The following is a 16,001-nucleotide window of genomic DNA, read 5'->3' on the forward strand; positions in this document are numbered from 1 at the left end:
AAGGAAGGAGGGATGTATGAATGGAAGGAAGGAAGGATGTATGAGTGGAAAGAAGGAGGGATGTATGAGTGGAGGAAGGAGGGATGTATGAGTGGAAGTAAGGAGGATGTATGAGTGGAAGGAAGAAGGGATGTATGAGTGGAAGGAAGGAAGGATGTATGAGTGGAAGGAAGGAGGGATGTATGAGTGGAAGGAAGGAGGGATGTATGAGTGGAAGGAAGGAGGGATGTATGAGTGGAAGGAAGGAGGGATGTATGAGTGGAAGGAAGGAGGGATGTATGAGTGGAAGGAAGAAGGATGTATGAGTGGAAGGAAGATGGGATGTATGAGTGGAAGGAAGGAGGGATGTATGAGTGGAAGGAAGAAGGATGTATGAGTGGAAGGAAGATGGGATGTATGAGTGGAAGGAAGGAGGGATGTATGAGTGGAAGGAGGGAGGGATTTTTGAGTGGAAGGAAGGAGGGATGTACGAGTGGAAGGAAGGTGGGATGTATGAGTGGAAGGAAGGAGGATGTATGAGTGGAAGGAAGGAGGATGTATGAGTGGAAGGAAGGAGGGATGTATGAGTGGAAGGAAGGAGGGATGTATGAGTGGAAGGAAGAAGGATGTATGAGTGGAAGGAAGGAGGGATGTATGAGTGGAAGGAAGGAAGGATGTATGAGTGCAAGGAAGGAGGGATATATGAGTGGAAGGAAGGAGGGCTGTATGAGTGGAAGGAAGGAGGATGTATGAGTGGAAGGAAGGAGGATGTATGAGTGGAAGGAAGGAGGGATGTATGAGTGGAAGGAAGGAGGGATGTATGAGTGGAAGGAAGGAGGATGTATGAGTGGAAGGAAGGAGGGATGTATGAGTGGAAGGAAGGAAGGATGTATGAGTGGAAGGAAAGAGGGATGTATGAGTGGAAGGAAGGAGGATGTATGAGTGGAAGGAAGAAGGGAGGTATGAGTGGAAGGAAGGATGTATGAGTGGAAGGAAGGAGGGATGGATGAGTGGAAGGAAGGAGGGATGGATGAGTGGAAGGAAGGAGGGATGGATGAGTGGAAGGAAGGAGGAATGGATAAGTGGAAGGAGAGTCGTAGTCGTAGGAGAATAGGGGTTCTGAAGCACACTAAAATTGGAAGGAGGGAAGAAAAAGAAGAATGGGGGGGGGGGGGCGAAGAAAAAAATTAAAAAAAGAAAGGAGGAAGAAAGAGGAGAAGTGTGAGGAGAGAGAGATAAGAACCCCAGGAGTACCTTTGGTTGTGACTTCCCCAAAGCCCCCACATCCTGTTTCTGTGTGTTGTACCGTCCTCTAAACAGCGACGACTCGACATCTCGATCATACGACATGGACCAACTTTTAACCACTCATCCCAACGCTCTCTTCAACACATGTGGCGATTTCAATTTTCAACATGCAAATCGTTAAGTGTTGGTACCTCTCTCACCAGCCATGCCACTTCCGCAAAGGACTTCTGTGACTCCATGAAACCGACTGTAAACTATCTGTAAACGTTCCCACCTGGATTTCTGTCAATGGCAAATCATCCATTATGGATTTGGTTATGACCGACCACCCTGCTGTCTCCCATTCTTCCTCTGCTCCAATTGGTTCATCCGATCACATGCTTGTGTGAGTCGACATCCCTCTGGCCGCTCTTAGAGAGGAGCCTTAGTGCCAACAAGTCTGCCAGTTCACGCAGACCGACGCGGAGGGTATGCAAGCCGCCCTCGCGCTTCAGGACTGGTCTCCAACATCTACCACCCCATATATTAACTCAGCCTGGGAATTATTTGACAGAAACATGATCTCTCTATCATGCACAGATCCATCCAGTCTAATCTTCAATTATCGTAGCCTTCTTCCCACCCATGGTACACTGAATCCTGTGATGAGGCAGTTGCTCTGAAACAACTTGCCTTCTCTTCCTGGAAAGCAAACCAAAGTGACAGCCATCTCAGTGCATTACAAAAAACCCGCACCAAGTGTGCGTCCACTCCCAGGAGAGCCAGAAAGCAACATCCGCCCAACCTCAAGATTGAACTATCAAACTTTTGTCCATCCTCGAAAACCTGATTGGGCCTTGTTATGTCTGGCTCTGGAGAATGCTCCTCCTCCAATCCTACCAGCCCTTCAAATGGAACCACAGCCGACTGCTCGTAACAAGGCCGAATGCCTCAATTCTGTGTTTGCTTCCAAATCTTGTGTCCCCAATTCTTGAGCTTACTTATTTTGCTCTCGGAGCCAACACATGGCTCTCAACGGGATCCTCTCCTCTCCTCGTCAAGGCTGGAATGCCCCCGTGTTGTGCCTTGGGCCCAGTCCGACCTCGTGAACAACCTGACTCTCCAGAAAATCCTCTTTATCCATTTGCTGATGACTCCACCCTCGGCTATAACATCCCCTATCCTTTAGATAGGCCTTTTCCATCTCTGAAGACCTTGCTGGAAACACAATCTGGTTAAACAACCGGAATAAGTCTTTCAATCCTGAGAAATCCCACAATCTTTCTCTTTCTCTTTTTTTTTCCTTTCTCTTTCTTTTTTTCTTTCTTTATTTCTCTCTCTCTCTCTCTTTCTCTTTCTCTTTCTCTCTCTCTCTCTCTCAAAAAACTATCTGTCAAACCCTCCCATGGATTTTCTTAACAATCCTCTTGAAGAAGTTCAGTCACTCAAACTCTTGGGTCTCACTATCAGCTGTGATCTTTCTTGAGCAAACCACACTTCCAAGTTGGTCTCCAAGCCAGTCACCGACTGGGCATCCTGTGTCACGCAGTCTTTCTTCGGCACACCTGAACTCTCATCCACCTACAAGGCCTTAATCTGCAGCTTGATGGAGTACTGCTCTACCCTCTGGGCTGGCACCGCTCGCTCACACCTTGCTCGGTTGACACCGGGGAAAACAAGGCATGGCTCTCAACGGGATCTTCAAAATCATTTGACTCTCCCATAAAGCAGAGTCCCTGGGCCTGTCGCTTTCATATCACAGACAGGACAGGTCGATGGTCTCTATCTTATACGGCCTCCTTTCTGGTCTTGCAACGTCGAGTCCCCCTCCAGGTTTCTGCAGTCTGCCAATAACCCCCTTCTGTTGAAACTCCGAAAATCCAGACTCAATGCTCACCTACTCAACTGTTCCCAGTTTTTCCCCACCAGTGAAACCAACTTGCTCAGTTTATTCAATCTCATTCTTCCTTCCAAGGCTTCAAGACAGCTGCTCACCACCATATCAGATCATCACCTATCCTCAATCGTGATCTTTTCTACCCACATTAACCCTCCCTAAGCCCACCTCTTTCCAAGTTTCCAGTTTTCATTTCCATTTCCATAACTGAGGGTTTGCAGGGGTGTATCCATCTTGTTTACCCCCTGTGCCCTCTATTTGCCATAATTTCTCCAAGTCTCCCTTTATTTTGTCCCTCAACCCTGCTGTTTGTGTGTCCACCTTCCCGTCTCCTCTCCCTCTTCCTTTCTCCTGTTCTTTTCATTCAGTTTTGTCCTGACCTGTTCTGTGAACTCTAGCTCATCCACGAGCCTCGACACTGTGCACAAAAAAAGAAGGTGTGGGAGAGAGAGGAGAGAGAGAGGGAGGAGAGGGAGGAGAGGGAGGAGAGGGAGGAGAGGGAGGAGAGGGAGGAGAGAGAGGAGAGAGAGGAGAGAGAGGGGAGAGAGGGGAGAGAGGGGAGAGAGAGGAAGAGGGAGGAAGAGAGAGGAAGAGGGAGGAAGAGAGAGGAAGAGAGAGGAAGAGAGAGGAAGAGAGAGGAAGAGAGAGAGGAAGAGAGAGAGAGAGAGAGAGAGACAGAGACAGAGACAGAGACAGAGACAGAGACAGAGACAGAGACAGAGGAAGTGAGAGGAACAAATGAGACAGAGGACCATTGAGCGTGGAAAAAGGGAAAATGTGAGAGAGGAACACTTGGCTGATGATGACAAAAAAGGAAAAGGCAAGAGATCAGTGGTCGAGTGAAATCACCTCCAGCACAGCAAGCACGATGTCCAGCTGATCGTCCCTCAAAGTGATGTGCTGAGAGATGAGACGGAGGGCATGGATAGACTGCAGACGAACTTCTTCGATCTCATCATTGAACATATCGACCAGGAAGTCCAGAGACTTCACAGCAAAAGATTGCGAGGCTCGTGCCAACTGGCACAGCGAATCAACCGCGGCCATACGCACTTCTTCATAGCGCAAGTAGATGGGGCCAGGAAGTGAGTCGGGACAAAAAGAGGAACCGCGGGGGGGGGGGGGGGGGGAGGGGGGGAGGGGCGGGACAGAGACAGGTGTAGGAAATACAGTGAGATGAGATGTGAGGCCGCGACAGTGAGCAATACAGCGAGGCCGTGAGGTGTCAATGAACCTTTCCACGAACTACAACGGCATTCGTACAAGGACAAACAGGCCACGTCCCTTTGCCCCTTTGCCACTCCATGAACCCAATGGCTGCCCTCTGTTGTTTCACTCCTCCATGAGCCTAGATTTCCATTTGCAAAAGAAAAACACAGCGAATGAGATTTAAACCCAGGACACCAAACATCATGAGGAATGTGCTCAGATGGGAATGCCAATGGTGACGCAAGAAAATAGTAATTTAAATTGGGGATCCCAAAAATAGCCCAATGCGTGTGTCGCTCATCTCAGGGCAGCACAGAGCATTAGAAAGAGCTCAAAAAACAAAACCTTGGAAATAAGCATCATGAATGTGACTGAAAGTGGTAATTACCTCCGCCACCGGACGAGAACGGAGGTTGTGTTTTCACACGTCTGTCTGTCAAAAGGTTAGATGAATCTGGACGAAATTTGGTGGAAAGGTTGGGTTTGTTACAAGGATGAATCGATTCGATTTTGGTGGAGATCCGGATCCGGATACGAGAATGTTTAAAATTATCAATGTTATTTTTCACCATTGAGAGATGAGGCCAAAAACAACATATGGCACGGTATTTCAAAAAGTTGGGACGGATCCGGACGAAACTTGGTGTACGAGTTGTTTAGGTGACAAGAACCAGCCAATTGGATTTAGGTTCAGGTCCGGATCCAGATCCGATCTATCAGTGGGATACAAAACAAACTAGAAACCGTTCGGCCTGGTGGAGGGAGGTACGTGCTCTACCGAGTGCCGTTCAAGTACGATTTTAATTTATCGGACTATTTACAAAGAGTAGGTGCTGCTGAAGCAGTTTCTTGGCATTGGTTATCATAGGGGGTTTGCCATCGCCTCTCTGGCATTGTTTGTCCGTGCCCCATCCTTAAATGCTGAACGTCAAGTTATAGTCTTTGGTGTGATTCGGCCACGTTTGAACCACCGACCTCCCAGCCTCAGAGCGGGCGCTCTGACCATTACACCACCAAGTCTGGTAAAATGGGACAAAATATTCCATAGAGATATTAAAAGGACTTTAATATTGTTGAGCAATTTGCAAACTTTCTAGCGAGTTTATTTCATTAAAGAAATTCCTCAATCCTGTGAATCTCACCGTAGAGCTCATCCTCCAGCCCATGTACAAAGGCTCCGCATGCACCAGAACTGATGAGGCACGCGGCGTCTCGGTCGACCGCCTCCCGCGGGCAGTCATCTCCCCAACGGCGTCCAGAGGAAAACTCTCCCGAGGAAAAGAGCTCCTTGGCACGCTCATGCGCACTCCGTTTTCGCTGCAATATCACAATTAATTGCAAAGTACAGTACTTCATTGTTAAGCCAAACGACTATGGTAGCCATTTGTGAATGTGTCATGTCCCTCCCCCACTCCCCCCCCCCACTCCCTCCCCCACTCCCTCCCCCACTCCCTCCCCCCCCCCACTCCCTCCCCCCCCCCCCAACCCCCCCCTCACCCCTCGATCACTGTAAAATCAAAAGGAAGACCAATGTTTACTTGCCTTAGTCGGAAGAGGCTGGCAAGACTTTTTTTTTGCCAAATCTTGTCCAGAATGGTTTAAATATTAAAGGCGCGTGCTATTTGTGGTTAATTTTGACCTTTGATTCCTGTGACACTGAAAGAGACCAATGTGAAACTGCTTTTGTGTGTAGGGGATGTGGCAAGGTACCGTCTTGCAACTCATTGTCTGGATTGTTTGACATACGGAGGCACGAAAAGCCAAAAACAAGAATTTGTAACCGATATTTGACTTTTGACCGACGGAGATTCGCCAAAATGCCTGCAATCCGACGTTTTCCGAATCGCCCTTACATGGGCCGTTTGTAAACAAGTTTCCACCGACTTTCGTCTCTATCGACTCAAGAACAAGGGAATGGCAAAGCAAATTGTGCAAATCTTAGGTGTTTAACCTTTGACCCATTGAAACCAGAACAAGGTACAAAATAAATAAATTAATAAATAAATTAATAAACAAGCATTCTGAGTATTGCGCTGCAATACACGTCCCCTACCGGCATTGGGTAGCACTGTCATAGATGACAGTATTATGACTTACCGCACTCCAAATTATAGTCCGGAAAACTGTTGGGGAAATTCCCAAAGTTCAAAGTGCCATAACTTTGTCAAAAATGATCGAAACGTCATGAAGTTCGAACTTGATCTGTAACTTATCATGAGGAAACCATGTACCGAGTTTGAAATCATTAGCATTAAGAGTTTAGAAAAAAAGTCCAGAAAACTGTTCTTTGCGTGACGGACTGACGGACCGACAGACAGACTGACAGACTGACAGACAGACGGAGGGACGGAGTGCAAACCTATAGTCCCCTACGGTGTACACCGGTAGGGGACTAATAACGAGGGAGGAGGCTCTGGTCATAATTAGCTTTGCTTTCTGTCATAATTCCAAATCTGGGGGTACATACCAAAATGGTATTTTAGACTTTCACCTTTAACTCCGCTTCGCAGGATGCCAAGCACGTCTGGACCATTTGCTACAAGACGAGGTCCGAATAAGCGAAGTGTCAACGCCCGAATAGTCACCTTCTCCTTGCTTCCCACATCGATCAGCAAATCTCAATCAAAGTCCTGTCTATTTAATTAATTGTTCTACCTGTCCGATAACGCAGAACAACAGCCTACAATAGTAAAACTAGTTTGCCATCCTAACATAAGAGATGGTTTATCAAGTGAAACAAAGACATTGAAAGCATCAAGAAAAGAGAAAGTTATTTTCAATACAATTAGCTGAGTGCATAGATATATTTAATTTTTTTTCTCAGATTCTTACACACTTCAGGTTTCGATCAGACTTTTTTTGTGTGTGTGTGTACAGAATCGAGGCTCGTGTAAGAGCAAACACATTGAACATGAAAACATGCACAGCCACATAAACATACAATGCAGGGAGCGGGAGACAAGAGGGGAGAGAGAGACAAGTACACAAGCACAACAACAGTAGAGAATTGGGACATCTGTAGATCTGAGGAAGGGGGAGCGCTGGGGGAGGAGGGAGGGGTACACAGTATAAAGCAAATGAACACTACTAGGAATTTCAGGAAAGAAGTTGGGGATTGAAAGAGGCGGCTTTGGGGCGCTTTAACGGGGGAAGAAAAGATCAAGGTTTTGGATAGGGGAAGACAAGAGATGGTGATGAACAGCTGTTTTAAGGACCTGGGGGGGGGGGGGGGAGGGGAATGGGATTGAAGAGAGTGTGGGAGTTTGTTCCAGAGGCGGGAGAAAAGAGGAATGAAGGCGTGAAGGTGAGCAGAGAGTCTTGATTTTGGCAGTTTCACCAGAAGAAAGTTGGCTGGCAGATCTTATGCGTCCTGTCGGAATATTTAGAGGACAGAGCACAGACAGAGCAAGGCCAGAGAGGAGTCGGTAGAAGACAGAAATACCACCAACCTGCCTGCGGTGAGAGAGAGAAAGGCCTTCAGAATCAGCTTCATCACGGGAGATTCCAATGATTCTGAATGCTTTGGTTTCAACAGCGTGAAGCTGAGCTAGGTGTGAGGCAGGAGCACCAGCCCAGAGGGGAGAGCAGCATTCCATTGAGCTGCAGATGAAAACTTTGCAGGTGGTGAGGAACCCAGGTGTGCCCAGAAAGGACTTCGCACGACGGAGGATGCCCAGTCGGCGACTGGCTTTGGAGGCCAGTTTGGAAATGTGGTTTTCCCAGGTAAGATCATGGCAGATAGTGAGACCCAAAAGCTTGAGTGACAGAACTTCTTGGAGAGGATTGTTCAGAAAGTAGATGGGAGGGTTGTCCAGACTGTCTTTTTGGAGAGACATAGTGAGAGTGTGAGATTTGTCAGGATTGAAAGACATGTTCCACTTGTTTGACCAGTCTGTGATTTTGTCCAGGTCTGCAGAGAGTGAGGAGGCTGCAGACTGCCGATCTGAGGGATGAGGAATGGAGCGACAGAGAGTGGAGTCATCAGCAAAGAGATAGAGAGGATTTTCAAGAGAGTTAGAGAGATCATTGATGAAGACCAGAAAAAGCACAGGGCCCAGAACACTGCCTTGGGGAACTCCAGCCTGAACAGGAAGAGGAGATGAGAGAATTCCATTCAGGGCCACACGTTGACTGCGACTGGTGAGGAAGTCCACAGGCCATGCGTGGAGGTTTCCATGGATACTGTAGGAGGAAAGGTTGGTAGGCAGAGCCGGGTGCCAGACCATATCGAAGGCACGAGATATGTTAAGGGAGGCAGCTCTGATTTCCTGTTTGGCATTGAGGACCTCCATCCATTGTTGAGACAGCAGAAGCAGCATGTCCAGAGTAGAGTGACCTAGTCTGAAACCAAATTTATGATCAGAGATCAATCCATTGGAGAAGAGGAACGATTTGATGTCAGAAGCGATGACGGATTCCATGACTGCTGATAATTGGGAGCAGGCTGATTGGTCTGTCGTTGCAAGGATCTGTTTTTGCACCTTTTTTGTGTAAAGCGGTAATGTTTGCTGATTTCCAAGCAGATGGCAGATGACCTTGAGCAAAAGAGAGGGTGAAAAGAACAGAGAGAGGATGAGATAGAGCGTCGGAGCAGGATTTTAGGACCCGTGGGCTGATGCCGTCTGGTCCAGTTGCAAAATCGGAGTCGAGGTTTGACAGAAACTTATCCACCTTATCGGGAGAGAAGACCGTGCCAGTCGGCCTGAAGAGAAGATATGGCAATTAAGGAAGAATTTTTGTTGTGATGCCCTGTCCAGTAGTATACCAGGAAAATTAATGTTCAAGAAAATGGATGAGTTTTAGCAAATAAATTAGCAACCTGCGTTGGTGACAGATCAGTGGACGAACAATACAAATGGAACTAGAACGGCACTCAGTGGAGAGCATAACACTCACTCCTCCACCTGGTTGGCCATATCACTCAATGGTGAAGAATCACTTTTAAAATTATACAAGCTGGATCCGGATCATCCCCAAAATTTAATCAATTCGTCCTTGTCAGACACACAACCTGTCCAACAAGTTTTGTCCAAATCCGTCCACAACCTTTTGAGATATCCCGCAATGTATCGTTTTTGGCCCTCTCCCAATGGTGAAGAATCACTCTAAAAATTATAGTAGCCGAATCCGGATCTTCACCAAAATCGAATCATCTCATCCTTGTCAAATACGCTACATCTCTGCCAAATTTTGTCCGAATCCGTCCACAACTTTTTGAGATATTTTGTTCATAAACTGACAGACATACAAATGGACAAACAGACAGGGGTGAAAACATAACCTCCATCCACCTTTGGTGGCGAAGGTAACTAGAACGGCACTCGGTAGGGTGCCTCCGCCTCCGCCAGGCTGAACGGTTTGGGCCAAATTTACGAAAGGCGTTTAGCGAGCATCTTGCCCACAAACGCCTAACCCTTAAACGCTGACAAAAACATATTTGTACGTGCACAGCTAATTACCCGTTTAAACAGTAACCTACGAAGGGAGATTAACATCTGTAATAGTAGTGCGCGTCTAAACAGTCGATTAGCCTGTGAAACACCGGCCATACTTCCAACATCCAATTAAAATGATGCACTTGTACAGAATCAAAGTGCCCCGGACAATTTATGGAGGGGATTCAGCGCAACGCTCCTCATCATAGGTTGATCCAAGTCATCATACATTGGATACAGCAGCCACAAAATGATTCCTCTGAGAAATCCATCCATCATCCATCCCTCCTTCCTTCCACTCATCCATCTCTCCCTCCTTCGACTCATCCATCCCTCCTTCCTTCCACTCATCCATCCCTCCTTCCTTCCTTCCACTCATCCAACCCTCCCTCCTTCCACTCATCCATCCCTCCCTCCTTCCTTCCACTCAAAAATCCCTCCCTCCTTCCACTCATACATCCCTCCCTCCTTCCACTCATACATCCCTCCCTCCTTCCACTCATACATCCCTCCCTCCTTCCACTCATACATCCCTCCCTCCTTCCACGCATACATCCCTCCCTCCTTCCACTCATACATCCTTCCCTCCTTCCACCCATACATCCTTCTCTCCCTCCACTCATACATCCTTCCCTCCTTCCACTCATACATCCTTCCCTCCTTCCACTCATACATCCTTCCCTCCTTCCACTCATACATCCTTATCTCCTTCCACTCATACATCCTTCCCTCCTTCCACTCATACATCCTTCTCTCCCTCCACTCATACATCCTTCCCTCCTTCCACTCATACATACTTATCTCCTTCCACTCATACATCCTTATCTCCTTCCACTCACTCATCTCTCCTTCCACTCAGGCAATCTGCAGCCTCCTCACTCTCTGCAGACCTGGACAAAATCACAGACTGGTCAAACAAGTGGAACATGTCTTTCAATCCTGACAAATCTCACACTCTCACTGTCTCTCTCCGGAAAGACGGACTGGACAACCCTCCCATCCACTTTCTGAATAATCCTCTCCAAGAAGTTCTGTCACTCAAGCTTTTGGGTCTCACTATCTGCCATGATCTTTCCTGGGAAAACCACATTTCAAATCTGGCCTCCAAAGCCAGTCGCCGACTGGGCATCCTCCATCGTGCGAAGTCCTTCCTTGGCACACCTGAGCTCCTCACCACATACAAGGCTTTCATCCGCAGCTCAAAGGAATACTGCTCTCCCCTATGGGCCGGTGCTCCTGCCTCACGCTGTTGAAACCAAAGCTTTCAGAATCATTGGAATCTCCCACGATGAAGCTAACTCCGAGGGCCTTTCACTTACTCACCACAGGCAGGGTGGTGGGCTTTCTGTCTTCTACCGACTCCTCTCCGGCCTTGCTCCCCCAGCTCTCTTTGGGCTCTGTCCCCCAAATATTCCTGCAGGTCGCACAAGATCTGCCTGCAACCCTCTTATGGCTAAACTCCCAAAATCAAGACTCTCTGCTCACCTTCACTCCTTCAATCCTCTTTTCTCCCGCCTCTGGAACAAACTCCCTCACTCTTTTCAATCCCACTCCTCCCTCCAGGTCTTTAAAACAGCTGTTCACCACCATCTCTTATCTTCCCACATCCAAAACCTTGATCTTTTCTACCCCCGCTAATTTCACCCCAGATTCACTTTTTTGAAATACCAACTTCCTTCCTGGAAGTCCTTGCAGTGTCCTTGTGTTTTATACTTCTCCCACCCATACCCCCCTCCTCACGCCTCCTCCCCCCAAGCCCTCCCACAGATCTCCCGATGTCCCTGCTCTCAAATGTTGTTTGTGCTTCCTCTTCTCTCCCCATCTTGTATACTTCTACCCTTATTATATGATTTGTGTCTGTTTGATTTTTTTTGTGTGATAAATGCTAGCTCTTTCACGAGCCTCGAACCTGTATTCAAAAAAATAATAATAAAAAAATTCATCCCTCCTTACACTCATTCATTCCTTTCACTCATTCAACCCTCCTTCAAATCATTCTTCACTCCTTCCACTCATTCTTCCCTCCTTCCACTCATTCTTCCCTCCTTCCACTCATTCTTCCCTCCTTCCACTTATTCTTCCCTCCTTCCACTCATTCTTCCCTCCTTCCACTCATTCTTCACTCCTTCCACTCATTCTTCCCTCCTTCCACTCATTCTTCCCTCCTTCCACTCATTCTTCCCTCCTTCCACTTATTCTTCCCTCCTTCCACTCATTCTTCCCTCCTTTCACTCATTCTTCCCTCCTCCCACTCATTCTTCCCTCCTTCCACTTATTCTTCCCTCCTTCCACTTATTCTTCCCTCCTTCCACTTATTCTTCCCTCCTTCCACTCATCCATCAAAAGTACAACTGAAGTTCTAATGATAACATTTTTCTAAATGCTTGTTTCAACATCTTCAACACGCTCTTAAATGTGCACTCACAGGTTTTGATCACGCATTAGATAAATACTCTTCGGCAATCAACTTTGAACGGGTGATCATCGCACGATTAGCGATTATACACGCGTTTAACTCTTAAACGCCTTTCGTAAATTTGGCCCTTTACATTTGGTATCCCACTGATAGGCCAGATCTGGATCAGGACCTGAAACCAAATCAAATTGTCTTGTTCTCATCCATCAGGTTGTCACAAATCATCCACAGCTTTTTGAAATATCGTGCTATATATCGTTTTTCGCCCTGTTTCTCAATGGTGAAGAATCACTTTAAAAATATCAAAAAATTGCTCGTATCTGGATCTGGATCCATGTTGGGGATCTTCACGAAAATCGAGTCCATTTGTCCTTGCCTCACACCCGACCTGTCCACCAAGTTTCGTCCGAATCCGTCCATAACTTTTTGTCGATATATTGTGCTATATAATCAGTTTCAGCCCCATCACTCAATGGTGAAAAATCACTTTTAAAATTCTCTTATCCAGATCCCGATTAGAATCTTCAAAAAATTGAATTACTTCCTTGTCACACAACCAAACTCCAAATTTCGGCCAAATCCGTTCTCAACTTTTTGAGATATCCTGTTCAAAGACAAACAAAGACAGACGGACAAACAGACATTAAAACATAACCCCTGTCCACAAAGTAATAACTTTTCCATCAGAAGAATAAAAAAGTGAAAGGCGCACAGGTGCTGTCATTTCAGGTGTCTATCCTTCGTCAGAAAAAGAGTGGGAAATGTAACGATAACGTTTTCACGTCTGTGCTGCTAATGACTTGTTCAAACGCTTCACTTTTTCGAGGATTTTTGCTAAAAGTGGAAAGGTGGGTGGTGGTGATGACGGGTTTGGGAAAAACAAAAGGTGAACAAGCATTCTGAGTATTGCGCTGCAATACATGTCCCCTACCGGCAGTCTGTCGTCCGGAAAACTGTTGGGGAAATTCCCAAAGTTCAAAGTGCCATAACTTTGACAAAAATGATCGAAACGTCGTGAAGTTCGAACTTGATCTGTAACTTATCATCAGGAAACCATGTGCCAAGTTTGAAATCATCAGCATTAAGAGTTTAGAAAAAAGTCCGGAAAGCTGTTCTTTGCGTGAGTGACTGACAGGCGTGACGGACTGACAGACTGACAGACGGAGGGACGGAGTGCAAACCTATAGTCCCCTCCGGTGTACACCGGTAGGGGACTAATAAGGCGATTTTTTATTTTGGATTAATGAGAAAGAAAAGAGAAGGAAAACTAGATATAGAAAGCAAAGAGAAGGAAAATGAATGTGTATATTCACAATAGGCATTTTAAAATATAGGGGCAATACCCCTGGCACCCACCTGGTAGAATAAACAGTATACCACACTGACTAAAGGTATTTTAAACCAATTTCAGTGGTTGCTGTAAGACAGGACAGCATGTAGAATCATACTAACATAATCATAAGACTAACACAAACAAACAAAAAAACACCTATTTTGGGGGGCAAGCCACACCCATAGACCACCTTCGGCCCCAGTTTTTTTAAATGCCGGGAACAGATGTTTGTACATCATGGGTGATGAACAGAACGTTGTGGTCAAGTTTAATCGGAATTGTACGTGTAGTTTCTGAGAGGAAATCAAATACCTATTTTGGGGGTCAATACCCACAGTAGACCCCTCAGGACTCGATGTTTTTTTAATGCCATGAACAAACTTTGGTACATCACAGGTGATGAAGGTTGTGGTCAAGTTTCATCGAAATAGTGTGTGGAGTTTCAGAGGAAAAAGCAAAGATAGAAAGTTGTTATTCAATCTTGCTGGAGTTGTTTGTTCCTCCAAGTAACGAAATCCCCAAACGGCCGTGTGATCTGTGGAGCGTGCACGCTTGTGGAGATTGAAAAACTGCTCGGTGCAGGGCCTACCTTCAGATCAGACATGAGCTTCTTGTCCAGCGTCTGTTCCAGAAACTCGGCACTAACACGCTCCATAGACCCCTGGACCGCACACAGTCAGAAACCCAAGACTGAGGGTCAGGGCGGCAGACGATAAAAATAAAGAATCTCAAACTCGGGAATAAATTCAGCACACAAGATGCAAAACGCTTAATGGAAGCATTACCTCTGCGTTAAAGTTCATTGCAGAAGATGACCAATTATAAGTCTTGGCGGACAATACTCAACCGACGCTAGTTCAACACACAAACTCAAAACAACCAAAAACTAGAACAGCACTCTTCGACGTCAACCAATTTGTCTCCGCCCACATTATTACATCATCATACATACTTGTACCAAGTTTGATTTAAATCCCTTCAGCTGGTCTCAAGGATCACCTTTTTACCTGACAGGACTTTTTTTTTTTTGTATACAAGATCGAGGCTTGTGTAAGAGCTAACATTAATGACAAAAAAATTTTTTTTTAAACGGACACATAAGACAAAATAAAGGGAGCGGGAGACAAGATTGGGAGAGAGGGGGAAGCACACAAGTGCAACATTTGAGAGCAGGGACATCAGGAGATCTGTGGAAGGTAGACGGCTTGGGGGGGGAGGAGGCATGGGAAGGGGGTGGAGAGTGGGGGGTGGGAGAGGTAAAAAAAAATACATATAGACACTGCTAGCAATTCCAGGAAAGAAGTCGGTATTTCAGAAAAGTGGATCTGAGGTGAATTAACAGGGGTAGAAAAGATCAAGGTTTTGGATGGGAGAAGATAAGAGATAGTGGTGAAGAGCTGTTTTGAAGACCTGGAGGGAGGAGTGGGATGGAAGTGAGGGAGTTTGTTCCAGAGGCGGGAGAAAAGAGGAATGAAAGAGTGAACGTGAGCAGAGAGTCTTGATTTTGGCAGTTTCACCAGAAGAGGGTTGCTGGCAGATCTTGTGCGACCTGTAGGAGTACTTTGACCTTTGACACCGAAATCTAATCAGTTCGTCTTTGGATCCTTACATATACTGAGACCAAATGTGGTCAAAATCCCATCAATGGTTCACAAGTTAGCGCAGTAACAAAAATTAGATCTAACGGGACATCTGACCTTTGACCTCTTGACCCCATAATCTAATCCGTTTATATTTACATCATTATACATACTTGTACCAAGTTTCCTTCAGCCATTCGTGAGTTATTCCTTCAGCCATTCTTAAGTTATCTTGGTAACCTATCAATGAACAGACGAACGGACAACCCAAAAACATAATGCCTCCAGCAACCTCATTGGCAGAGGCATGAAAAGAAATCTTAAACTTCAGTCATACGTATTGGGGTTTTCTGTACTGAACTCGGATTCAACAGATGACGAGAATCATTCAAGTACTAATGAGCAAACGGCAAAACTTCACCACCTGAAAATAGAGATGCCAAACAATTTGCATCAAAAAATAACGGTCTCACCAACAGTTTCACAGCTTGAACCCGTACATCCATGCTGCTGTCATTCACCATTTGACATATCTTCCCAAACGCATCATCGACCAACCGGATCTCCTCAAAGCAGCCCTGCACCGGCAGCATGCTAAAGACAGGCAATGGAGAGGGTGGGACGAGCGAGAAAAATTACCAACTATGCCGGGGCGAGTCAAACCGCCCGAATGACCGTCGAGACAACTGACCTGCTCGGGTAAATCTGACTCAGCAGCCACACCAAGCGAATGGTGGCGGAGCGAACATCCTCATGGTCGTCAGTCATTGCTTGGCAAGCCTAATGGGAGATAAATAAACGCAGATTTAAACAATTCAAAACAAAACAGGTTCACGTTTATATTCTTGTTTGTTATTCCACATAAAACAAGCAGTATATAATACAGAGAACATGTAATGTTAAAAATGAAATCACACGCACACAC

The 16,001-nt window shown here is 46.2% G+C and overlaps 1 protein-coding gene across 1 annotated transcript in view; it reads right to left on the reverse strand.

Annotated features, from left to right (window-relative positions):
• INTS4 (integrator complex subunit 4) overlaps positions 1-16,001 on the reverse strand; it is a 51,847-nt gene that overhangs the window by 21,765 nt on the left and 14,081 nt on the right. Inside the window, exons 7-11 of the mRNA XM_068116853.2 lie at positions 15,768-15,856; positions 15,550-15,670; positions 14,086-14,157; positions 5,455-5,629; positions 3,953-4,158 (exon numbers count right to left, since the gene is read on the reverse strand). Coding sequence (XP_067972954.1) covers positions 3,953-4,158; positions 5,455-5,629; positions 14,086-14,157; positions 15,550-15,670; positions 15,768-15,856 — 663 coding nt within the window. The remainder of the gene's footprint in view (positions 1-3,952; positions 4,159-5,454; positions 5,630-14,085; positions 14,158-15,549; positions 15,671-15,767; positions 15,857-16,001) is intronic.

This window comes from Myxine glutinosa, chromosome 5, assembly GCF_964187855.1.
Source record: "Myxine glutinosa chromosome 5, kmMyxGlut1.1, whole genome shotgun sequence".
Taxonomy (NCBI): Eukaryota; Metazoa; Chordata; class Myxini; order Myxiniformes; family Myxinidae; genus Myxine; species Myxine glutinosa.